We start from the raw sequence: 27,000 nt of genomic DNA, 5'->3' as shown, positions 1-27,000 counted from the left end.
GAATCTCTATCTCGAATTCAAGATCAAATGTTGCTTCTTCTGGGGATGGGGTTTTTTCGAGCATACGCTGTCTGATCTCTGAGAGACGATCTGTAGAACCCGTAAATCAGTCTACGTATAAGCCATGCATAATTCTAGATTTTTAAAATTAAATTGACTTCATTGCATGATTATTTTAATGCATTTCTTTGAAGTTAATTATTTTATTATTTCATTGCAGTAGTTTGATTTTTCAGTTATTTCAGTGAGGCCGGACTGGAGTTGGAGTTTTGAGATAGAATTTAAGATTTGATAAATATTTCCAGACTTTATTTTAGCTAGCAAGTAAGTTAATTTAAGTTAATAAGGAGGTTTGATGATTTAATTTAAGTTACTTGAGGTGATTAAGAAATAAGCTCATTTAAGTTACTTAATTAAGGGATTAGTTCACTAAATTATTTAAAGGATAGGTGAGACTTTTAAGGGTTATAAATTTAGTAATTAAACAACATTTTCCCTTCATTTTTATTGTAAGATTTCGGCCCCTAGATGATTAAGCAACATCCCTTTCCAACTCATCACTTTTTGACCCATTCTTGGTTGAATTAGCATAATGATCTTTTTAATTCTTGGTCCACCTTAATTAAGTAAATATTTAGCATTTTCCTAGTCTAATAAACTCAAGAATTCGGCCACCCTATTCTAGAAGCATTCAACAAAGATTTGATAGCAAACCACAATTCAAATTCAAATTTGAGGGAGACTTGGTCTTGACTTGGCCTTATATTTTGCACCATTCTCCTCCACTCTTTTAACCACTTATTTCCCCTCCATACCACCGAAATTCAGAGTGTATTCAGAGTTAAAATCGTGAGTCTTAGCTAGAGAGAAAGGAAGAAAAAAACTGAGAGCAAGAAAGAAAACAAAAGAAACGTTCCACTCCTCCGTGCCGCGTCGTCGTCGTTTCGTTCGTTTTCTTTCGAAACGAAACCAGGCATGTCTAGATTTCTTTCAAACCTCAATCAAGTCATATTATCAATTAATTTTCAGTACATGATCAGGTTTTATCATGCAAAAACCGAAATACATCAAAGAATTTTCAGAAAAACATCCATGCAGATTTTGATTTTTCTTGTGCAGTTCACGGCTCCTTCTTGTTTTGTGGTTTCAGGTTATGGATCGACTCCAGGCTCCCAAGGCGACATCTATGCATGTAATAGGATGCATTAGGACCCCACTTGTCCATTGGTTTAACCCCATACTAGCTGGAAAACAAGGAAAGGACAGCAACTCCACATGTGTCCATTTGTACCGTTCAAAAATTCAGTTTGGTTGTCCAAGGGAAAGGATCTGATCATGGCTGCCCTAGGGGCCTATAGCCATGGTTAGATCACTCCCCTAGCATGTCTACGACGTGACTAAGTCGTCCTTTTGGTGGCTTGGTTCATGTCTCATCGGTTTTTACATAAAACATCAAGAACAGCCCCCTCCCCTCTCGGCCCCTTCGGTTTTGACAGCACATGTACTTCGAGTTGGTTGGTTTGGTGTGGATCTTGGTTGGCCTATGGCCCTTAGCCACGGTTCATACCATGCCCCTAGATGTCTAGATTGTGCCATGGTCAATCAAATGGCCACTGGAACGACACGAGACAGCAATCAAAACAAAACACTACACACGCATGCATGAGGGCCCTCGGTAAGAGTTTTCGGTTGGTTGCTGGAAAGGTGAGGATTGTGGCTGGCCTAGGGCCCTTAGCCATGGTTCGAATCATTCCTTGGGACGTTTTGGAGAGGCTTTGGTCGGTGGTTCAAGCCCCAATGGCCAAAAGTCTCGCAAACGACGCGATGCAAGCAAGGTTGCAGCTGCTGGAAATTTACAGCAAGTTGCTGTGTTGGTTCGGAGGCTCGTTCGAGTTCTCGGTTAGCTTTTAGCCTATGGACTTGGACTGTACAGTGTCCATTTGAGTTGGGAAGGTCATGTTTTTGACCGTTTGTGATTCGGATCATTTTTGAGGTCGTACGAGAATTTACGGTGCGATGTGCCAAATTGACTCTCGAAAGAGCATTTCATGTTTTGGCCTCCATTTCACCTAGATTTCGACCCTCATCATTTTAGGAGCATCATTTCATTATTTTAAGCGTATTTTAATCATGAATATACGTTGGTTCGGTGTTGATTCAGGTTGGTTCGGAGTCATGATTAAATACGAAGTCATTAGGCGTCATAGTCGCATTTTTTTAACTTAAATTGCATAGTTGGACAAGTATAAGCTATTGCATATTTTTCATGGCATATGTAGGTTGCAGCGAGCCTGGGAGCGATCCAATCCAGTTGATAAAATATACAGGATATTTTCATTATGCCATTTAATTATATTACGTGCATGAAAATAGAAAATACTTATTTTTGAGATTTATGCGATATGGCTTGTGGTCAATTCAATATTATGGGAGCATTATTTTATACGGTCGCCAGTGACCGATCAGTTCAGTTTGGTACCACCCGGTCGCCAGTGACCGGCCAGCTCAGTTCAGTTTTATACTCCCCGGTAGCCAGTTACCGATCAGATCAGTTCAGTGCAGGGGCCACAGGCGTAGACCATAATCTCAACAGAAAATTTTTACCAGTTATTTCAGTACAGGGCTCCAAGGAGCAAACATTTTTACTATGATTTCAGTTCAGTTATGCACGTATTATAATTGCTCAGTACAAGTTATTTTCAGTATGTCTCATGACATGATATTTTATCCCGTGCACATTTTACTTCAGTATTTACTCGTTATCTACGATATTTGCATGCTGACTCTTTAGGCTCACTAGACTTGATTGTTGTAGGTACTGATGAGGCCAGGGCCGAGGGCGGGGACCAGTGAGCCAGCTTGGGTCGGCAGTAGTGGCACCCGAGGACCTCAGTTTCAGCACCTGCCATTTTATGCTCAAACATTTTTACCAGTTATTTGACATTCTTTGAATTGTTATTTTTGGCAAACTTTATTTTCTTCCGCTGTTATATTTTTTTTAAAACATTGAACTTGATTCATCAATTGATTTTATGGTTGAGGCACTCCATTTATTATAAAAGAAAAATTTTTAATTTTCCGCAAATTTTCAAGCAAGGATTTTAGAGGCCTCGACACGATCAATGCGAGCAGAGAATCAACAGGACGAACAATCAAAGCAGTAGAGGAATCTTCTGGTGGAGCAGTAATTGGTTCAGCAAAATTTCCTTCAGTAGCAGTAGGTAGTTCAAGAGCTGCATTCTCTTCTGATTGGGCAGCTTCAGAGGCTTCCATTGTCTCAACGGCTGGAATAGATTCAGACTGATTTTTCAATAGAGCTTTCATTTCTGTTTGATGATCAGCAGAAAAGATCTCCAATATTTGGCAGTGATTGGGATGGAGCAGCATCTGAAAGTTCCATCGGTTGATCTGCTGGTTGCGCTTCTGAAAGTACCAAGTCAGCAACCTGAGGTGCTTCTGGTGCAGCAGCAGAGAGGACAATTGATTGAATAACTTCATCAACCGACACCAGCTCATGAATAGAAATCAGATATGAGGATTTGGTAGGCAATGTTGGCGATGCAGGAGTACTGGAGACCTTGGCTTTTGAGGGAGCTGTGGTCCTTTCCTCAACTGACTTATTCTGAAGAAAGTCTGGGACATCACCTGTTAGGATCGATTAGGGGGGAAATCGTTGAGCTACAATAGCTCAGTTCTTGAAATGTTGAACACCGATGAATTAAATCGAGTTTGGTGTTCAAACCAAGCAGAAAATACTCGAAATAATTCTTCGCAGAAACCGATTAAATATTTTGTAAAGCAGTTAAAATATATGCAAGTTGAATGAGTAAAAATATTTTGGTTGAAGCATTTTATCAAACACTTGGTATGAAATATTTTGGTATTTGAAGAACACATAAAATGCTTCAACAATGCATCTTTAAAACTATGAAAATGATAACTAAATGCAATAAATAAATAGACACGAATTTTTTTATGGATGTTCGGAGACCTTAAATGCTCTTACGTCACCCCTTCTTCCCCTTGGGAAGGATTCACTAGAAGACTTTGATTTATACAACTCTTTGTACAAACCCACTCAGCTTAGGACTTACACTGCTGCTTAAACTGAACTCCTAGCTCTCAAGATTGTAGGCAGCACCTCACAATCATCATATTGTTTAATGTCTCATATGCAAAGACTACATACACAAGTTTATTGTCTTTGTGCAAGACTCACTCAACTAATATTTGAAGTTCAACTCTCTTGTATATGTGTGAGTGATTGTGTGTGAAGAATTTATCCTTTACAGGTGTACATCTCAAATGAATCCTCACACAAGGGCTTGTGCTCTCAACTAGCTGATTTCTTCATGCTAACTGCCCATGCTTTTAATCCACTTCAAAAGCTCTTGTTTGATCTTCAAGATATTGTATTTATAGGCCCCAACAATGATATATACGTTACAAGAATATGACTGTTTGAAAAGTTTATGTACTGTTTCTGAGATTGCAATGATCAAATTCGCCTTGCTGAACATTTTCCCGACTGGTTAACTCTGGTCAACTCAACTGTTCGTTCAGTTCAACTGGTCGTTCAGTTCAGCTGGTCAGCAGTTGGTTCAGTTCAGTTCAGCTGGTCAACTGCTGGTTCAGTTCAGTTCAGCTGGTCAGCAGCTGGTTCAGTTCAGTTCAGTTCAGTTTCAACTGGTTCAGTTGGTCTGGTTTAGTTGATCAGCAGCTAGTTCAGTTCAACTGGTCTGGTTCAGTTGGTCAGCAGCTGGTTCAGTTCAGTTGTTCTAGTTCAGTTTCAGTTGGTGTGTTGAAATCAGCCTAACTGATTTCCGTTTGCGCAGAACCAATAGTTTCATCATCATTTATCAGCATCTTAAACTTCGATTCAGACTTTGACTTCTGAATATGATTTGTAGGTCATGGTCTTATCTTTCCAACGTCTACTGAATCGCTTCATTTCGATAACAGAGATGAGAGATATGACCAAAATACCGCAGCTGCTCAAACCCAACTGATTGCTGTCTTCATGCGATCAGTTACGATAAGTTACGATCAGTTTGACCTAGATAACATCCTATTTTGCCAAACTGACGTGAAATATGATTTGTTCCAAATTGAGTTTTTTTATTGGTCCATTGGCAGATTGTCATTTCGATCATACAGTTGAGAGATATCATCAAAATACCGAAGCTTGCCAGAAATTCAGTTTGTGCAGAATTCAGTTTCGGTTTTCTTCTTGTTTTAATAACTTCACATTTGAGTAAATATGTTAGAAACACAATAACAAGTTTTGTTAACATCAAAATCAAGATTGCGAACATGAAATGTTCTAACATCACCTACTCGGTATTGCAACGGCTTTCCAAAGGCCTGTTCTTGAGCAAGAAGTTGCTCATTCATCAATCGCAGTTGGTCAGTCAAAAGTTGGATCACATTCTGATCCTGAGCAACAGTAGGAATCATAGAGTCAAAATTAGACTTGAGAGTATTTAAAATGGATTCTAGCTTTTGGCATTTCAGCTGCTCGAAGATGTAGCTTCTTCTGTTCATCGCCTCAATCACATTTTCGGTCTTGGCAGAGTCAAAGACCTTCTTTTCATTAGTCACCATTTTTGCATAGACACCTAGTGATCTCAAGTATGTGATTGGTGGAAAACTCTAATCTCAAGCCAATCATCAAAGAAAATAATAACCTCACTGGCAGATTTTTTTAATCTCTTCCATGTGAAGATCAATAGCAGTGTTAACAGATGACTTGACGCCATGAACTTGCGGTTCCTCAACGAATTTTCCCTTGCCTTTATCTGATGATGACGCAGGCAGCACAGGTCTAAAGTCAGAAGACCCTGCAGTAGTTTCTCTAATAACAACTCCAGAAGCGAGTCTGAGAGTCTGAAAAAAAATAGAAGTAGAAGTAGTGGTAATGGGGATGGCTGCTGGTTTGGAGACGGGGATAGATTCTGGTTTGGATGAAGTGGCTTCTGGAAACACTTGTCTCAGAGGGACAGTGTTTAAATCAGCAACAGCTGCTGTTTTCTTGAGGCAGAGAATAGTGCGTGCTTTCTTTTTGCTTGGGGTGGCTGGGAGTGAGGCTTTGATTGGAGCAGCAGACTCCTCAGATACTGTTTTATCTTAATCAGTCGAGACAACCACTCTTTTCCTCTTGATTTTCTTTTATGATCCTTGAGCCTAAGTCTGAGTGTCGCCGGTCTCCTTTTTCAGGGCAACAAATTCAGCCACACTTGGCTTAGGCCTTAGAGCAAGTACATTATCAGCGTCGGCCATTGTAACAGATGAACCATCATGTTCAAAAGTAAGAGGAAAACCAGCATCCTTCAACATCATGCAGATCTGAACAGCAAAACCAGTACCCTTCCTCAAAATCATATCCTTCATGATTCAGAACAAAAATCGACTCCAGTCCACTTTAATATCAGAAGTGATAGCTACCATCACTTGAACTTTTTCTTTGGTCAGCTTATCAAACGTACCAGCTTTGACCAAAAGTGCTTTTGCCACAATATCGGCAAGCACTTGGTATTTCATTTTCAGAAGCTTCTTGAAGAAAGAGGGAGAGAGTTCCTCTCCAGAAGCTGAGAAGGAGGTAAGAGCAGTGGACATCTCCTCTTTAGAAAAAACTGAGAAATCAAAAGTACCTGAGAGTGGAAGAAAGAAAGTCGATCCCAGCAGTTCAGCATCGATGGATATGGATGCATCTCCCTGGGAGTAAACGATTTTCACATCCTCAATGGTCGTTTTTTACATAGAAGTCCAGGAGGGTAGTCTTGTAGATGATTGCTGGAACCTCCAAAAACCTCCTAAGACCAGATTTTTCATTGTCCTTGAACATCTTAAGTATTTAGTATATAATCTCCAACCATTTCTGCAAATAAGATGAGTTTGAAGTAGATTCTGTAGTAGAGATGAATGCGAGAGAAAGCAGTAGCTAGTATGAAATAGTCTGAAATCGTAAAAGATGAAATGAGAAAGAAGAGGCGGTTAATATTCAAAATGCACAGCCGTCAGTGAAAACATAAGGACACGTGTCAGTATGTTTGCGGTTGAGTTTTTGAAAAGTTAGAAGATGAGTGTCAGGTATGCCAAACTTTTAAAAATACAATCAAAGAGGCGGGCTGTCCAAGCGATTATTAAAAAAAATCAGAGGAGGATTTGTCGTCTTATGATAATATCTACTGGAAGTCATAAACTACTGAAACATATCCAACAATTTTATAAAGACCAGTAGACACATTGTTTTATCGAAAAGACAAATCTTCTTCTGCTTATGACATGGCACAGAAATATCAGTCACGTAAAATTATCCCCCTTGAATAAATGCAAATAATAACTAAATATTAAAAGCAAAGATTTGAGATCTGAAGGAAAGACAGATGACTCTAGATATTCATGCATGAGATGAACACTCAAGTGGCTCTTTAGCTTCCCCGAGGCTCAATATAATACCTGCAAACACACAAACTAAGTCATTTACACATTTATCAAATCAAAACAAATGGATAGTGCAAGCATTCTCTCGGAGTCTTCTTCAGAGTCGGATTCAGCAGAGGAGTTCCAGAGGCAACTTCTGGCATCTCGTAAGAAGATGTTTGAAGACATCATTCTCCAAGAGATGAAGACTTGGAAGAAATTCCTTGACCTATAATCTGAATAATCGGTTAGATTATTCAATATTATTAGAAGGACTAAGCTGCGGAATAAGCCCTTTCAGCAACCACGATCATGCGAACAGAGGAGGTTATTCCAGCAGATCTGGTTAGGTTTCCTCTGTAACTCTTAGTACTGCTAATATCAACAATTGTAATAGCTTAGACAATGTAACACATCTGGTTTTATTAATGAAATATTTAATTTTGTCATATATCTTTTTTATCTACTCTTTTACTTACTGCACAAAATAAGATAGAAGATAGTAAACAGTAGTTAAGATAAATCAATTAAACCGAGAACATTATGAAAGTAAGAAAACTTATTCTCAGGCAGAGGTTTTGTGAAGATGTCTGCTGCTTGTTGGTCAGTAGAAACATATTCCAGACAAATGTCCTTCTTCTGCACATGATCTCTAATGAAATGATGTCTGATTTCAATGTGCTTTGTTCTGGAATGAAGTACTGGATTGTGTGTAATTGATATAACACTGGTATTGTCACATAATATAGATGATTCAGAGGCTTGAATTCCATAGTCCTTAAGTTTTTGTTGCATCCACAGTATCTGAGAACAGCACCTTTCAGCAGTAAGGTATTCTGCTTCTGCAGTAGACGTGACTATGGAAGTCCGCTTTTTACTAAACTAGGAGATCAACCTATCACCAAGAAATTGACAAAAACCACTGGTGCTTTTTCTATCCATTACAACCTGCATAGTCAACATCTGAATATCTAATAAGATTGAAAGAAGAATCATTGGGATACCACAGGCTGACATTTTGAGTACCCTTCAAATATTTCAGTATTCGTTTAGCAGTAATATAATGTGATTGCTTAGGGTTAGATGAAATCTTGCACAAGTACAAACAACAAACATAATATCAGGTCTACTGGCAGTAAGATATAACAAAGAACCAATTACACCACCATACTGAGTTACCTCTACTGAAATTTCGTTTTCATCTTTATCAAGTTTAGTAGATGAGCTCATTGGAGTGGAAGCAGCATAGCATGTTTCCGTGCCAAATTTTTTCAGTAGCTCTTTACTGCACTTAGCCTGATTTATGAAGATTCATGTATCAAGTTGCTTGATCTGTAGTCCCAGGAGGAATGTCAATTCTCTCATCATGCTCGTTTCGAATTGATCCTGCATTATCTTAGCAAACTTTTCACACAATTTGGGGTTAGTTGACCCAAAGATAATGTCATCAACATAAATCTGTACTAACAAAATATGCTTATTCTTAACTAATGTGAATAAAGTCTTGTTTACTGTGCCGATTATAAAATCATGATTGATAAGAAATTGTGAGAGAGTCTCATACCAAACCCTAGGTGCCTGTTTCAGACCATACAAGGCTTTGTGTAATTTAAAAACATGATGCGGCAAGAAATGATCAATAAAATCTGGGGATTGTTCAACGTATACTTCTTCTTGCAGTAGGCCATTTAGAAAATCACTTTTCACATCCATCTGATACACTTCGAAGCTCTTGAAAGCAGCAAAGGCTAAGAATATTCTGATTGCTTCAAGCCTTGCAACTGGTGCATAGGTTTCATCATAGTCTATTCCTTCTTCTTGTCTGAAACCTTGAGCCACTAGTCTTTCTTTATTTCTAACCACATTACCTTCTTCATTTAGCTTGTTTCTAAATACCCACCTGAGTTCCAATTACTGCTTGATGAGACGGTCTAGGTACAAGAAACCAAACTTCATTTCTTTTAAATTGATTCAGCTCTTCTTGCATAGCTTCAATCCAACTAGAATCCAGAAGAGCTTCTTCAATCTTCTTTGGTTCATCCTGAGAGATAAAAGCATCATGCATATATTCATTTATAATTTGCCTTCTGGTTCTTAATGGAGCTGCTGGATTACTAATAACCAAAGATGGAGAGTGAGATTTTCTCCAAACAAAAGGGTTTAAAGAATTTTCTTCCTGTTTTGATGGATTCGGATCATGCTCAGCTAAAGCAGTAGCAGGTTCTGGAATGTAAACTTCTGGTTCTTGTATGTCCTCTGTCTGAACAAATGGTTCTACCAGAGGAATGTTTGGTTCTGGATTTTGAGCATCTTTGACACTTGGTTCTGCATCATCTTCACTATTCAGTTCCAGATAAATCCTGTCTAACATGTTACTTAGATTTGACACGTTAGAAAGTCCAGGAGCAGTGCTATCTTCATCAAAAACAACATGAATAGATTCTTCAACATTGAGAATTCTATTATTGAAAATTCTAAATGATTTGCTTACTGCTGAATATCCAAAAAATAGTCTAGCATCTGATTTTGAATCAAATGCAGACAAATGATTTTTACCATTATTGTGCACAAAGCATTTGAAACCAAACACATGAAAATATGATACATTAGGCTTACTCACTTTCCATATCTCATATGAGGTATGATTGTGCCTTTTGTTGATCATGGTTCTGTTTTGTGTGTAGAAAGCTGTGTTGATTGCTTCTGCTCCAGAAGCACCGAGAGATGTCTGCATCTGCTAGCATTGTTCTAGCAGCTTCTTTAAGAGTTCTGTTTCTCCTCTCAGCTACTCCATTTTGTTGAGGCGTTCTGGCAGCTAAATATTCATGATGAATATCCTGTTCATCCAAAAATAACTCAAGAATCTTGTTAGTAAACTCAGTTCCCCGATCACTTCTGATTTTGATGACAGAAACTGATTTTTTATTTTGAATCTTTTTCAGAAGCTTGATCAGGAGGCTGCTGGTTTGATCTTTTCTAGCAAGAAATATTACCCAAGTAAATCTAGAAAAGTCATCAACAACAACAAGAGTATATTTCATTCCCCTAAGCTCATGATAGGGACTGGACCAAACAAATCCATATGTAATAATCCCAAACACCTTGATGTTGATTTACTACCTTTATTCTTGAAGCTAGATCTTACTTGCTTGACAAGTTGACATGCAGAACATACATGATTCTTAACGAAATTAATATCAGGTAAATCATCAACAATGTTCTGTTTCTTGAGATAATTGATTGACTTGAAGTTCAGATGATTCAATCTCTTGTGCCAGAGCCAATGTTTATCACTAAGGGAGGCAACCAAACATGTAGGAACATTAACATGATATATGTTCCAAGATACTTTGTAGGTGTTGCCTTCTCTTTTTCAAGTTAAGAATATAGATTCATTGGCATCTTTAACTGTGGAGGTATGCTTCTGAAAAGCTACTGAGTAACCATTATCACACAATTGACTAATGCTGATCAAATTGTAACATAGATTTTCAACTAAGAGCACATTATCTATAGTAATATTATCATGGACAATCTTACCCTTACCCACGGTTTTAACTTTTGAGTTGTCCCCAAAATTTGTCTTTGGTCCAGTACAACTCATTATTTCTGAGAGTAGACTCTTTTGTCTAGTAATATGTCTGGAACATCCACTGTCCATATACCATGTGAAGCTGTTTATCTTGGATTTCTTCTTATGTTCCTGCAAGCACAAGCTTTAGTAACTGGTACCCAATCTATTTGGGTCCAAGCCTTATCAGTCCTTTAGGAACCCACATCTTTACAATTCTAGTTGACCTTGTACTTCGGGTATCCACAGAGGTGTGTGCAATAGAAGGTCTGTTATTTCTGACAGAATGCATTATAGGATGTTGTACTTCCCTTCTATTTTTGTCGTCTGGTCTGTATCTCTTCTGGACAGGTCTAGAATTATAATGCTGGTAATTTCTAACCTTCATTGAGGGTTGTCCTCCTGAGTTGAATCTTCTACTGAATCCAGAACTCTGGTGGACTACTCTCTTAGGTTCAACAAAACCCAGACCATAATGCTTCCTTCTGTTTGTATGATCTACAAACCTTTCAACTCGAACAGTTGGTACTACTGGTTCATATACCACACTAGATTTAACAAAATGAATGTATTTCTCTTTGCTTGTATCCAATTCTGGCTTAGTACTTGTTTCAGAAGTGCTTTCATTATTACTGAATCCGAGACCACTCCTGTCTTCGGATTGCTTTTGTAATTCTTGCATCTTCTCTAAAGAAACAGAATACTTGTTCCAAGAATTTACCAGAACCGACAGCTTCTGATTCTCAGACCTCATTGTCTGGTAATCTGCATTTACTCTGTCATTCTCTGTCTTCAACTTACTTATCTCAACTTTTAGATCACTACAGCTGTTTTCTTGCAAGCAAGTAAACTTACTGATTCGATCTCTAAAGTTTTGATTTTCAGTTTTAACTTCCTTGAATGATTGAGAAAGTCTTGAGTACTCTTCTACCATGTCATTCAGTGCCTTAACTAAATCAGTTCGTGTAAATTCAATAGAGTCAAAGTCAAATACCTCTCTAGATATCAAGGTTAATTTAGTGTCTATCATGAGACATTTGATCTCTTCTGCATCGCTATCACTGGAATGACTTTCTGAGTCAGAAGACTCAGAACTAGAATTCGTCCATTTTGATTTTCTTTCTTCAGCAATCATCGCTTTGCGGTCTCTTCTGGATTTCTTGCCATTCCTTTTGTATTCATTTTTCTTCAGATCATCTTTCTTCGGCTTCGGGCAATCAGCAATGAAATGCCCGACTTTTCCACAGTTGAAACACACCATGTCACCAGGTGGTGAATCCTTCTTAAAGTTTCGGTTAGGACCCTGGTAAGCTCAGTGATTCTTCTTCATGAATCTAGAAAATTTCTTCACAAATAAGGACATAGCATCATTGCTGAACTGTTCAGTAGTCTTTTCAGATGTGCTATCAATGGCAGTAGCAGGTGATGCACTTGGAGTAGCAGTAGCAGTAGCAGTAAGAGCCTTGGTAGGTGGATTCGATGAGGGCTCTTCTCCACTTCTCACTTCCAGTTCAAACTCATAGGCTTTTAAGTCTGCAAACAAATCGTGTAGTTCTAACTTGTTCAGATCTTTAGATACTCTCATAGCCATAGTTTTTACGTCACATTCTCTAGGTAAAGCTCTCATTACTTTGAGTGCTATTTCTCTGTTACCGTATTCCTTTCCCAGAGCTGCTCCAAGCTGCTGAAACGTTCATCAAACTCGCTCAGAGTTTCTTCAGCTTTCATTTTGAGATTTTCAAATTTTTTCATGGCTACAGATAACTTGTTCTCCTTCGTCTGTTCATTTCCTTCACATATTTGGATGAGTTTTTCCCAAATCTCTTTCGCAGTAGAACATATCTTGATCTTGCTGAAGGTGTTCTTATCAAGCGTTTTGTAGAGAATGTCATTCGCAACATTGTCTAGATTAGCTTTTTTTTAGTCCTCGCCAGTCCATTCACTTATGTGCTTCTCAACCATCTGTGGTGCCCCCTCAGTAACAGCAATATTTGTATTTGGCTTTAAAATTTTCAGGGGACCATCTGTGATGACAAACCACATGTCATCATCTTGGGCTGCAAGATGGGCTTGCATCTGGATCTTCCAGTCATCGAAATCTTCTTTTGAAAACATGGGTACTTTGATGAAGTGTGCCATATCTGTTGTGAATTTTCGGAACAAGAAAAAATCTATTCTGATACCAGTTGTTGGGGATCGATATGGAGTTTAGAGGAGGGGGTGAATAAACTTGTTCTTTTGTTGTACGATTTTGCAAAGGGTGCTAGAATCCTATTAGAGATTATAGCTTATCTTGTTCGAATGTATAACCAGCAGATCACAATAATAAGTGCGGAAACGATCTGATGGTATGAGGTGAAAAGAATAAAACAGTAGGCAATAGAACAGTGGTTGTTTATGGAAGTTCGAAGATAAAATCTTCTACGTCTCCCCTTCTTCTGTTTCCAGAAGGTATCACTAAAAGACTTTGGTTATTACAGTACAACACTTGTACACACCCACTTCAGTAGGGCTTATCCTTCACCTACTGAAACTCTTAGTTTCTCAACACGATGTAAAAGATTACAACAAAGTTATGGAAAAGACCTTTTTCCATATTACAAACTATTCTCAATAATATGTAGTAAAGTATTTAGCTTGAAGAGATTATGAAACAGTAGAAGCACAATATGATCTCAAAAGATCGGATGTTTAGAATAAAGCGTGTGCTGCTTTTCTGTATGTTGAGCTTGAAAATAAGTAGTAGTTGATGATAGCTCAAACTAGCGTTGGAATAATCGTTGTGTTGATAATGATAATAACGTTGTTTTCTATAAAGGATTGACCTCCATATATAGAAAACTTGAGTCCAACGTCTATAATCAAAAAGAGCTTCTGATACTCCTGAGTAGGATCAGCTTTAATACCTAAAAAAAGTTCTGCAGAAAGCTTCAGAGTAATCAGTCTTGTTTCATACCAAAACTAGTAAGGAGCGTTAAATGTCTTTGTACAACATTAACTGGTGCACTTAATGCTAGTACTAGGTAAAGTAACGGTAATATTTAAGACTGTAACGATCAAGTAAAAGACGATAAGTTACTTCTACATAATTAAGCTAAGTTCTGCTTTTAAAGTTATGTTCTGCTTCTGGTCTTCTAAGTCGAGTTCTGCTTTTGTTAAAGCGATACGAGGGCTTCTGCTTTTATACTTGACTTTTGATTAGCTATAACGGCCTACTGGTTTTGACTCACATCACCACAATTAAATTAAGTCTAACAAATTCCTTTTATCATATACGTTTACGTTTTTCTTTTATTGAATTCAGATCGTTAGTTGTGAGTTCGTTTCAGCTATAGATCGATGGATCCATCTACGTATAACCATGGTACCAGGCGGGGACATCGGTAATACTCTCATCCCGTCAACTGAGCCTTGACCTTATATATATCATCATATCACTTCGATGGAAATATGATCGTCGGGCTCCCTCTTGGGTCTTCTCCTGTAAATTGGCTCCCTCTGGTGCCTTTTCCCGCATCTGGGATCCCTCTGGGTCTTTTCTCTCACAATATCCTCAATCATATCATTTTATGTCACAATCAAGTCACATCCTTCAACCTTTCATTATTTTCATCACTTATGAAAATTCATGCATATATATATCATTTTCCTTTTAAACCAAGCATGAAACACATCTTTTAGCATTAACGTTTCATCATAAAATTTCATAAAAATTTAAAATAAACATTTTAACATTCATTGCAGCATTCATGGCACTACCAGGACATCTAACATTTTTCAGAAGTAAAATTACCGTTTTGTCCCTGAAACCCTAACTTTCCCAATTTATCCTTAGACTTTAATACGACGATCCAAATCCATGCAAACTTAACATTACACCTTAAAATACACCCATATATATTTCTTAGACGTAAACTTACGTTCCTCGACTAATTTTCCAATTCGTTTTAAAGCTTAATCGTACGTCTCGATTTTAATCTGAATCGACTCGAAACTTAACCAAACCTTACCAAACTTGTAATATAGCTTAATAACACCTTACCATACCATATTCTACCCAAATCAAACCATTTAGAACCATTGAACAAGCCTAGGAAGCTACTGAATTTTCTGAACTTATCTTTCAAAGCCCTAGTTGGTTCAAACCCTAGCTTGCTTCGTCCCTAGCCCTTGGCCAACCAAACCAGACCTTATGTACCCTTCCTAGGACCATGATTGAATCCTTAGGACTCTACTGAACCTGCCTTTACAACCCTTATACGACCAGCCCTCAAACCCGTTGCTTGCCTGCCCTAGGCCAACCCAAAATGACGTGCAGCCTATGTGCTCCCTAAGAAAATTCACACTAGATTATTTGTCATACAATTTACTTAATAATTAAATATTTATTCACATGTACTTCATTATAGACTACAAACTAAGAATCAAATAAAACTTTACTAAATCTAAGAAAATTCACACTAGATTAACAAATTTTACTACACGGTTTTTTCATATTTATGTAACCGGGTTAGATCGATTTGATATGATTTATTCATACTAATTTTTTCGGTTTTTCTCATTTTAAAACCAATGCAAACTTTGATTTATTGAAAATTAGCCTAAACCATGTCATTTAGTTTGATTTAACAGTTTGATTGGATTTCTAAATATATTTGCTACAAATTACACTGTTATAATCCAAAATTATTAAAATTACGTTGTGAAAAAAAAAAAAAAAAAAAAAAAAAAAAACCAATTTAAGTTCCATTTGGGAAAAAAAAATTCAAGTTCAGAACTTCGAACTCGTTTTTTTTAACGATTTCAGATTTGGTGACGTCAGACTCCCTTCTCTCTGATGTTTCTCTCCCTGCGAGTTCCAATCGAACCCTAAATTCTCATTCGCCTGGAAGTTACACTATCATAATCATCGCGAAAATAGGTAAATTTTTAAACGCCATTTTCAGCTTTTTTATGTACTTTTTTTTTCAAATGTTATTTATTATTACCTGTTCTGGCTATTCTATTTTCCCATGTCTCTGCAACTCCTAATTTTGTATATCCACCTCTTATTGATGTATGTTAGTAATTGTGATTAATCTGTTAAAGAAAATCTTTTGCAGACATATCCACTGTATTTTAATGGGTATGAAGGGCTGAGACTGGTCAGAAATTACTTAAAGGTGGCAAGTTTATAGTGCAGTTGGCTGGATTATTATTGGAGTTGCTGGATGTTTTTGGATAATGGAGAATACTGGAATCATGATAGGCCCAAAGGGAATGATTAAAAAGAATGAGTTTGTAAGAATTATAGCTCAATGCTTATATTCGTTGGGCTACAAAAAAACTGCTGCTTGTTTGGAGCTTGAATCTTGTATTTCATGCAAATCCCCAGAACTTGAATTAATCGAATCACACGTTCTAAATGGGGACTGGGATGGTTGCATTGAGAGTCTTGCTAAAATTGATGGGTTGACTGATGAAACAAAAGCTTCAGCCATGTTTTTTGTTCTTGAGCAGCGTTTATTGGAGAGTTTAAAGGGTGGAGATATTTCTTCTGCTTTGGATGTACTGTGGAAACAGATACCATCGTTGAAACTTGGCAAAGAAAAGGTTCACCAGCTTTCCTATGAACTGCTCTCATTGAATGAGTTCGGTTTGGGTTGCATTGACCGTGATGTAGTTCATGAGTTGCAAAAAAGTTTACTTGCACAGCTGCAGAGTGTGCTACCCCAACCTATTACATTACCCGAGAGAAGACTGGAGCATTTGATTGAAATGGCCATATGTGCACAGATTGATGGTTGTATATACCACAGTTCCTCTAACATGACATCGTTGTATAGAGATCACTGTTGTGTTCGAGATCAGTTTCCAACAGAGACCATCCAGGTCAATTAGCATGCTTTCAGCTTTCATCTGTTTTTGTCGTCATGGATAGGAAACTCCAACTTGTTATGATGATAATGTGCCTACGACTTTTGATTTCTATAGTGTTTTCAGTGTCTATGTAGCCACTGAACTATGATGATATCTCCTCTCTATCTTCTCCTTGTGCACAATAACAGTAATGGCCGAATTCTTATCAAGTATATAACCAAAAAATCCATTTTAAATTTGAACCCAACTAACACTTAGGTTCTGTGAGATCCTTTATCTCTGCATTTCAACAATCAAATTATTTGAGGTGTTTCAACTGTACTTTACATGTAAAAAATCATTCTTTTTTCCCAATTTATTGCGTCGAATAAGTGCATTTGTTCAGATATATAAAATACTTTACATGTAAAAAATCATTCTTTTTTCCCAATTTATTGCGTCGAATAAGTGCATTTGTTCAGATATATAAAATGCCAATGGTTTGATTCATATCAACTTTGAAGCGTGAGTTGGGAAAGGAAATTTCATCTATTGTTCATCACTTTATCTTACAGCGTCATATGTTGTTTGCATGCATACATGAGACCTGAGGGCAAACATATAAGAAATATGTCATTCATATTTGTAGTGGTTTTGAGTTTTTTTCTGCCTTCAAATTGTTGAACATCCGCGCACAATGTGTTATCTCGATGCAGATACTGACTGATCATCAGAATGAAGTTTGGTTTGTCCAGTTTTCCAACAATGGGGAATACTTGGCCTCATCATCAAGTGACTGCACAGCCATCATTTGGAAGGTAAAATTCTTTTTTCAACTTCACAATATGTTTAGTTTGAATGTTTCTTAGCTCTTTGTTATTTGTACTGAGTATAACTAGGACAAATGCAAAATTTTTTAATGTAATATATGGATCCTGTCTTTGTGAATCTGCGAAGATTTTGCCTCAAAGCCGTTTATTTATTTTGGAACTAGGTTCATCATCATCATCATCATAACACATTCCCTCTAGTTGCAGGGTCGATTTCATGGATATTTGTTTTCCAAACTAAGCGAGTTTCCCACGTATCATCTCTTAAACCAAGATCTAAGATATCCTCTTTAGCCCCCTTTATCCAAGTTTTCAATGGCCTATCCCTCCTACTCCTTCTATTAACCTGACAATCTAAGATATGTCGGATTGAGGTCGTGTTTGGTCTCTTCTTCACATGACCAAACCATGTTAGTTGTTTATCCCTAATCTTATCCTATATGGGGTTACACTTAATAGCTCATAGTCCTTTCATTCCTATTTATATATTTGTGCATTTTGCTATACATCCCTCTTAACATATGCATCTCTACTACCACAATCTTATGCATATGTAGTTATGTAATGGTCCAACACTCCAAGACATGAAGCATAGCTGGTCAATTAATAGTCTTATAATATTTTCCTTTCAATATCTCAGGCATCTTTCTATTGCACAGGACTCCTGATGTCATTTTTCATTTCATCCATCCTGCTTTAATCCTATGGTCTATATCCTCTTTAATGTTCTCAGTCTTTTGGATAATAGATCTTAAGTAGCGAAAAGCTTCACAATCTGAGATTTCTTAACCTTCAATCTCAATTGGGCTATTCATTCGTCTAGATTCAGGACCAAAACGACAAGCTAAATATTCCATTTTTTAGCAACTAATTCTTAACCTTTACTCAAGAAAATCTATGCATTCATATGTGCATTAGTATGTGGCCGAGAAGAAGTAAGCTCGTTATCCATTATGTTAATTGAGCTAAAATAAGGTTTCATTATTGTAATAGCTGTGGTTCATGCTGTTTGCTTTCTATCATTATAGTATCCTTTATATACCACAATGATTAACGGTCAGAAACATGGAATACCTCTTATCTTGGTGTGAGCAACTTTGACAATGTATGCTTCCTATTCCAGAGAGTTAGGATGAAATGCAAGGACGTGCCTCTTCTCCGTGTCTTAAGATAATTTTTCTCCTCATTTGGTCCTGCGCCCCAAAACTTTTTGAAGTTACTTAATAGTCCCCACCAACTAGCCACTGGTTTTTGCTTAGAAAAAACAACCAGACTGGTGATAATGTCAGTTTTTTTTCATATTTAATTATATGTTCTCTGATTCTGGGAGTTTGGGGAACTGACTGTTACTCCATCTTGCACACTTCTTTCCCTTGTTCAGGAAGTTAAACCTTGTAATGCATGCTTCCTGGTGAAGTTGGACACTTAATTCCTTAATTGCATGAGTGACTCCAACTACCAAATCAGGTGAGGCTGGCATACATGTTTAGTTCAGTAGCTCCTGAAATATTAATAGATGTAGAAGCATGTTTTAATAGCTATTCCAGTCCATGTTTGATTTTAGAAATGTCTTCTTCGAGAGAATTACCATGCTTATTCCCCCAAAAGATATGTTGTATTATGGAACAGGCACGAATCCAGTTTAAGCGAAACTGCAAACCTTTAAATGTCGCTAGAGATTTGAGATCGGTGAACTTGATTGAATATTTTTTTACTGATTTACCTGCCTGCTGTTAATCTCTTGCAATTAATTTTTCTGACAAATATATGCTGCATTTAGATCCTTCTAAAACCTAATTTATTTGTTCAGGGTTTTAACTAATCGAGTTTCAAATTTTATAATCAGTTAATTTATTTTTCTGGTTCAGAGAGTTCGATGTTCCATAATTCCCTTAAATAATTTTTTTCCAGGTGCAGGATGATAACAAAGTAACCCTAAAACACACTTTACGGAGCCATCAAAACCCTGTTTCTTTTGTAGCCTGGAGTCCAGATGACACCATGCTGCTCACTTGTGGAAACATGGAAGTCCTTAAACTCTGGGATGTGGAAACAGGCACTTGCAAGCACACGTTTGGTGATGATGGTTTCATTGTCAGTTCTTGTGCTTGGTTTCCTGATTCTAAGCGTTTCGTCTGTGGAAGCTCGGATCCTAAGAAAGGCATTTACATGTGGGACTGTAATGGTAATGAGATTAAGGCGTGGAGAGGGATACGTATGCCAAAAGTTTTGGATCTTGCTGTGACACCAGATGGAGAAAATCTCATCAGCATTTTTTCAGACAAGGAGATAAGGATATTAAATGTGGCAACAGGTGCCGAGCATGTCATTTCTGAGCAGCACTCTATTACCTCCCTTTCTGTATCAGGAGATAGTAAATTCCTAATTGTCAACCTTAACAGCCAAGAGATTCATATGTGGGACGTAGCTGGGAAATGGTTGAAACCATTGCAATACAATGGCCACAGGCAACAGAAATACGTGATACGATCCTGCTTTGGCGGGTTGAATGGCACGTTTATTGCCAGTGGTAGCGAAGATTCTAAGGTATCTCTCATCTTTGCATAATACCTTAATTAATCGAGACTCTATAGGCCTGATCTATTTTTTCGATCAGAATTCTGTCACTGTCTGGTGATGAGAACCTTGATTTGTTGTTTAATATCAGGTCTACATATGGAATCGTAGAAATTCTAATCCAATCGAAGTATTATCTGGGCACTTGATGACTGTAAATTGCATAAGCTGGAACCCTAGACGGCCCCAAGTTTTGGCTTCTGCTAGTGATGATCACACGGTACGTATATGGGGACCAAGTTGTTCAAAGTAGATGAACATATGGTAGCTATAGATATCTGAATAACAGAGGACAGCCACTTGCATCTACAGCTTTCCCTTGTACATATCAAACTTGCTTGTGTTCCTCTCTAAATTTTGGCATGCACATCGGTGGCTTGTTTTCCTCTTCTGCTTATTCTGGATTTTTTACTTAATTAAATTTATAGAAGTTATTGTTCAAAGTTCGATAGTGCCTGGTTCTTTTTTAATATTGTTAATGGAATATCATATTATGATAATGAATTCCATTGTTTTCCAGGAGTAATAACTAATAAGAGGATGTGTGCTCACGAATTTTAATGAATGGAAATTACTCAGTGACAAATGTTTATGTAGTTACAAAGTTTTAAAGATTAATTTTTAAAAGTATATATTCGAGCATATGAATGCTCTTGTTAGTGTATTTAGGCTAATATTTGGGGACATAATTAACGACCAACGATTGACTGAGCTATTAATTTTGAATGATTGTTAGAGACGGTGTAATCGGTATGGGAACTTATTTTAAAAAAAAAAAACCAAACATATATTGATAAATATTATTTTTATATGCGTTTTTAAAATAATGTTTTAGAAAGTGAACGGGTCACTCTTTAATAATTTAAAAAACAAATTTCATGGTTTGTCTTCTCCTGGAATTGGAAAACATGCAATAATATATCAAGGCATGGCTGCTTGGTGAAGGTTGTGCGCAGCAATAGGCTATATGAATGCACATAAGCGTCACAGAGTTTGCTGTGTAGAGATGCAAATGATGGAAATAGGATCGGACGACATTCATGCTATTCATATCAATATCTAGACAGGAACAACCTCTTCTGCAAGAGTTCTAGAAGCAATTGAAGCAACATCTTGCCCAAGTCAACAGAATGGATGGGCGTTTCCATGCAAGACTAGAATCACGTAAACATTGGCCTTACACATCTCTTTGGCTAGACCTTTAAAGATACAAGCCATTTATTTCTCATCATCCGAATCTGACTTGGCAAAGACTGTTTCAGGCTGTGTCTGTGCGTATGCTGGGGCAATAAATTTTGGATCTTTTGCAGCAACATCAGCATACTTTAGGATAGCTTCTCTGGGATCTTCTTCCATCCATGTTTCCTTTATCAGGCCACCTTGCTGAAACAGAAATAATTTTTCCAAATTATTTAACATGGGCTTTGAGTGTTGAAGAACAGGGTAAGAAGAATTTTACCTTTAAAAGGTATTGGGTAAGCAAACTTCCTTTGGTAGATCCGACTCTTCCTCCATGACCTGGCCCTGTTATGGGTAGCTCCGGTTTGTGAGACTTAAGTGGGTCCTTCAACATCTTTTCACGCTGTCGTTTACGGCTAGGGTTATCTCTAAACAATGGCAGCGCATGAGGATTATGAATAACAGGCTCGGCATGAAAGTCATCAACAGAATGCTTCCTTGGAGCACGTGCAACACATACAAGTGCTCCTCTTTCACTTATGTTTGGATCGTATAGTATATGAGTTCCTCCTTCGTGCTTGTGGCCAGCTGTGGCCAATATCTACAAAGTTGTGAGCAAAATGTCTATACTGAGTACTACTAGATGGAGTAAGTCTCGGACAACTGTAAGTGACTTAAGGGCCAAGTGAAGCTACCTGGTTCAATCTTGGATGCCAAGCACATTGAACAACACTAAATGTAGGTGATATTCCAACTCTGCCAGCAAGTTCCAATTTTCTTCTGTCATAGAAACATAGCAGGCCCCCTGTTGTGCTACCTTTTTCAACTGATGTGCCAGTCAACACAAGTTGTTCGTCAGGGCTGAATGCTATATTTGTCTGAGCATAATGATTTGGAAGACCATCAAACACCTGAAGGGCCTCCTTCATTTTACGCAAATCCCAGACCTAGTACATCATGGCAAGTATGAACATTTAAGTAGCATAATCAGGTGAAATGGCGGCCAAGCCACAATTGAGATAGCTTCTTCCTGATCCCTAGCTACAAGTGAGGAACAATGGAAAGGTTTTAAAAATAGATAGCAAAAACACCTTGAGGGAACCATCAAAGCTTCTCGACAACAAAATCAAATCATCACTGGAAAACTTAAGCCCAGTGATGTCATCCGTGTGGCCATTTCCAACGTAGATATCGGGCCTGCTTCCCCACCCAGCTTTAATATTCCATATCTGTAAGATGTTGATAAAACAAAATACATTTGAAAGGCGAATAATATAACCCTAAAGGCTTCATATTTGATAAATCATAGCTTTTGCTTGAAAATAAACTACCATCTGTCAATTGTAATCCAACGTTACGACTCACAGGAGAAAAAGGAAGACAGTTCAAAATACCTGTATAGAACCATCTCCTACACCACCTGCAAGTATTTTTCCTTCACGATTCCAGGTACAGGTGGTAACAGGAACTCGCCCAGGCCTAGAAAGTTTGGGCTTCATAACCTATTAATAGTATTGAGATAATCAGCTTAAATGGACAACAGAAGTCCGAATCTTACTCAACAACGTTTAAATAATGAAAAAATGAATAAAAGATGACACCCAATTAAAATAGTAACTATATGTAAAAGGCCAAAAGGTATCAAACAATTAGTGACCAATATTCAGTTGCCATGTTTCTCCTTTAAAAGCGAAGCCATCCAATCTTATAAAACAAGCTTACGGTTGTACGTGAGGATACATAAGATGAGATTTATGTATATCGGAGACTATGGAAAGGACTACGACTATGGAAAGGACTACGAGGGATTTTCTATGGGATGGAGATTCACATTGTAATATGCTCGCGTGAGATCTAGTCTGTAAACAGAAAGAAAGAGCGGGTTTGGTTATTGGAAAGATATGTCTGAGGAATAGGGTCTTTCTCGGGAAATTATGGTGGATGTGCTCAGTCGAGGAGGAACCGTCATGGAAGAAGGTTATTGTGAGCAAATACGGGTTATAGGATAATGGTTGGGACGCATGTTTAGGAAGATTTGGTACATTTAGAAGCCCCTTGGAGTTTATTTCGAAAACTTATCCGGCTTTTCACCCGTTTGTGTGGACAGTGGCTGGAGGGAACGATAGGGTCAAGTATTGGGAAAATAGGTGGATGGGAAATTCTTCTTTCAAGGATCTTTACCCCTATTCTATTTCAGTTATCATCGGTTTATAATAAGCCAATTTCTCATTTTATCTAGTTGGATGGTTCTTCCTACTCTTCTATATTTCGAGTCTTGCATCAGTGGAGGGATCTAAGGGACGAAGAAGTGAATGAGTTGAGCTCTTTGCTAGGATCAGTGTTCTAAATGGCGGTCGAGGCGGCTGCCTAGGCACCGCCTATGCGGTAGGCGGCCCTCGACTGCACCGCCTATGCATGAGACGGGTGTTTTAGGCGGCCCAAGCTATACGGCGTTGGGGAGGTGGGTCGAGGCGGCTTGAGGCGACGAGCAGGCGGGCCGAGGCGGCGACTAGGCGGGCGAGGCGGCGAGCAGGCGGGCGAGTCAGTCAAGATTTTTAAGTTGTAGTTAACAATTTAAAAAACGTAGTCAACAATTTTAAAAACCTAGTCAAAGTTAACTAATTTTAAATATCAAAACCTTAACATACCTCACTTTCTTTATATTATTTTTGGTTTTCACTCTCAACTCTCAAGTCTCAACCACCATACACAATCTGCTGTCCGCCGCATTTTATTAATTGCACATTATCTAGATGATATTATATTTTGTGTTTAACATTATTTAATTGCACATTTTACATAAAAATGATGACTATTTGTGATTATATTACATGATTATCTACAAAAAAATAATTAAAAAAATTCAACCGCCTAGGCATTGCCTGGGCACCGCCTAGGCGGCCGAAGCGGTAGGCGGTCACCGACCGCCCCGCCACCGCCTCCCGCCATTTACAACCTTGGTTAGGATCTTTAGAGAAGGTCAGATTGGTTGAGGGGTTGATGATATTAAAATTTGGGACGGGGATCCTTCAGACACCTTCATTTGGAAAGCTCTGATCCCACCAAAAGTTCAAGTCTTCTTGTGGACCGCGGTGCTGGGTAAGCTGTCAAATTGTGAGATGATGCAAAAGAGGTGGCCAACGTGTGCTCTATGTCCGAATTGGTGCATGTTGTGCCTGAAAGAGTTAAAGAATCAGGATCGTCTGCTTAGCTAATTCTTTGTTCTTTCTTGAGATGTCTTTGGTTTAGAGCTTTGGAAGAGATGAATTTGGTTTGGGTAGCTCCAAGATCTTTGCACGAGCTATTTGTTGCGGATCTTGGACGCGAACATTGCATGAGGGGTAGAATTTTTTGGACAATATTAGTTTATTGTATTTGTTGATCAGTATAGTTGGAGCGAAATAAACACATTTTTGATAGTTTAGGAGAGTCAGTGGAAGAGTGTTGGGACAAGATTAAAATTAAGACAGTTTAAGAACTTTTCGATTTCAAATTTATTGAGGAATTAGAGATATATAAGTTGTTGATTTGAGCAGGGCTTTTGTCTTTTCTCTTTGTTTCTATGTGGATCATTTATCCTTCTATTTACTTCTAATTAATAAATATAATATAGTTTCTTATATATATAAAAAAAGATTCATGGTTACACCAACAAAGTGTCCAATCATGTGGAATTAATACCACTACAGCTACATGCAAAAAAACACAAAAAAATATAATCTCTTTCCCACCTTTTCATGTTGAATGATAAAATTTTCAATCTAACCCTCCATCCATAAGAGCCATGGTATCAGTAAGAGAAATTCTGGATAGTTGGTACATAAAACCATCTTTTATACTTCACTACTAGTGTTACCTAAAAAAACAATGGTGCACTTGGCACCAAATATTTCTATGCTGGATTGCATGTTTAATTCCATAGGATGTTTGTCAGCATAGCCTATTCAAGCCTGGGACAACTCATCGATTAAATATAACTGTATTAGTCGGCTCTTGGCACCAAATATTTCTATGCTGGATTGCATGTTTAATTCCATAGGACATATCCTATTCAAGCCTGGGACAACTCATTGATTTTCCTAGCACGGATCTATACTATTAATAAAGCATGTTCTTTTATAAAGAGCACCAAGAAAATAGAAACTGACCTGCTTTTGACTTTTGAAGTCATTTACATCCCATATTCTTATGGAACCATCTTCAGATGATGTTAAAATCGTCTCTTTTGTCTTAGGGTGCCATTCTCCGCAAGTCAATCCAGATATGTGGCCTTTAGTATTCTTAAGGTCCCTTATATACATGTCACCCTTGACAAACTCACCCAAAGTAAGTCCATCACGGTCATATATCTGAAATACATTATTAAAAGATTATCAGTCAGTCCTTAAAACACTTGCCCAGACGAATAAATAGAACTCGAATTGTAGTCGTAGAAGCACCTTGGCCTGAGCTGAGCCAGTCACACACAAAAATCGATCTGATGTAGGACTCCAACTCAAACCACGAATTTGGTGACCTTCAAATGGTTCAAGCTGTCTGAATGACTGCAGCCGAGCATTCATTCCTTGAAAATCATACATTCGTACCGTATAGTCATAGCTTCCGGATAGTACTCTAGATCCAGAGTGATCCACAGCAAGAGCTGAAACTACCTGCAAATGTATTTTACCAATAAGTCACAAAACCCCAAACTATTTATATAAAAGAATATGCAAGTGGATTAAGTATGATATCTCGTAGCAATCATAAATCAGTCAAATTTTATGCTTGGGGGAAAATTCCATAAGAACACCAAACGACAAATTGAACATATAACATTACCTTGGTATGACCCTTCAACACAATCTCGTTGCTCATGGGAATCCGGAACACATCATCCATGTCTTCTTCATCCACATCATCATCTGAATCCGACTCTATCTGTCCTGAAGGTGGCGGCCTAGGCGGCCCAACCATCGGCTCATCATCATCCCCCGCATCATCATCCTGTGGTGGCCTCGGTGGGCCAATTTCCGCACCATCACCGTCGTCACCATTTTCCACAGAAACACCAGGCGGTGGCCTAGGTGGTCCAATCTCTGGCCGATCATCCGCATAACTTCCCTGAGGTGGATTATGATGGCCAATCACGGATCCAGATTCATCCACTAGTGGCCGTGGTGGCCCTATCAGTCTACCCTGATTTCTACCCCCATCCAAATTTCCCCCAATCTTAACTTTAGGGTTAGGCTTTCTAACGGACTCAAGCCAGACTTTAGAGGAGCTCGACAGAGAAGGGAAAGCATTGTTTTTGCCATCAGAATTCGACGTAGATGGTTTCATCCCGAGTTCTGAGTTGGCAGCGTCGGATGCAGCTGAGACGGTGCTCCGGCGGGTGGTTTTATGAATGAGTTCGAGTGGGGTTTGGGATTTGGATTGTTTACCGAAAGACAACGGGAACTGAGCTCGAATTCCATCGTATATCTCCGCCTCATCTTCCATTTCCCACGCCTATCAATCACATAGATTTCATGAACGGCGAATCTTTGATGCAGAGTTACTTCTCCCTGCTTCCTTTCGAAGCCGAATGCTGCTGGCAGATTT

General features: G+C 38.1%; 2 protein-coding genes across 4 annotated transcripts; one reads left to right on the top strand and one right to left on the bottom strand.

Annotated features, from left to right (window-relative positions):
- The first annotated feature begins 15,757 nt into the window (after nt 1-15,757).
- Nucleotides 15,758-21,321, top strand: LOC142545206 (WD repeat-containing protein WDS homolog). Of its 3 annotated transcripts, none has more exons than XR_012820241.1 (6): nt 15,758-15,914; nt 16,096-16,864; nt 17,548-17,649; nt 19,573-19,975; nt 20,064-20,208; nt 20,330-20,458. XR_012820241.1 is itself a non-coding variant. In XM_075652228.1 (6 exons), the coding sequence occupies exons 2-6, from the start codon at nt 16,217-16,219 to the stop codon at nt 21,217-21,219; spliced, it is 1,551 nt and encodes a 516-aa protein (XP_075508343.1). In that variant the 5' UTR covers nt 15,758-15,914; nt 16,096-16,216; the 3' UTR covers nt 21,220-21,321. The 3 variants fall into 3 exon arrangements, 2 of the variants coding, with proteins under 2 accessions (XP_075508343.1, XP_075508353.1); XM_075652228.1 differs by adding an exon at nt 21,184-21,321 and having other exon boundaries at nt 19,573-20,208; XM_075652238.1 differs by having other exon boundaries at nt 19,573-20,208; nt 20,330-20,828.
- On the bottom strand, nt 21,252-27,000 carry LOC142545200 (uncharacterized). The gene is made up of 8 exons (XM_075652213.1): nt 26,239-27,000; nt 25,857-26,069; nt 25,566-25,766; nt 22,812-22,919; nt 22,509-22,646; nt 22,113-22,364; nt 21,698-22,018; nt 21,252-21,621 (listed from the first exon to the last, which is right to left on the bottom strand). The coding sequence occupies exons 1-8, from the start codon at nt 26,896-26,898 to the stop codon at nt 21,457-21,459; spliced, it is 2,058 nt and encodes a 685-aa protein (XP_075508328.1). The 5' UTR covers nt 26,899-27,000; the 3' UTR covers nt 21,252-21,456.

Source organism: Primulina tabacum, chromosome 1 (genome assembly GCF_025594145.1).
Source record: "Primulina tabacum isolate GXHZ01 chromosome 1, ASM2559414v2, whole genome shotgun sequence".
NCBI lineage: Eukaryota > Viridiplantae > Streptophyta > Magnoliopsida > Lamiales > Gesneriaceae > Primulina > Primulina tabacum.
Note: the sequence above shows the minus strand (reverse complement) of the source record. Positions and strands in the feature narration are given on the sequence as shown.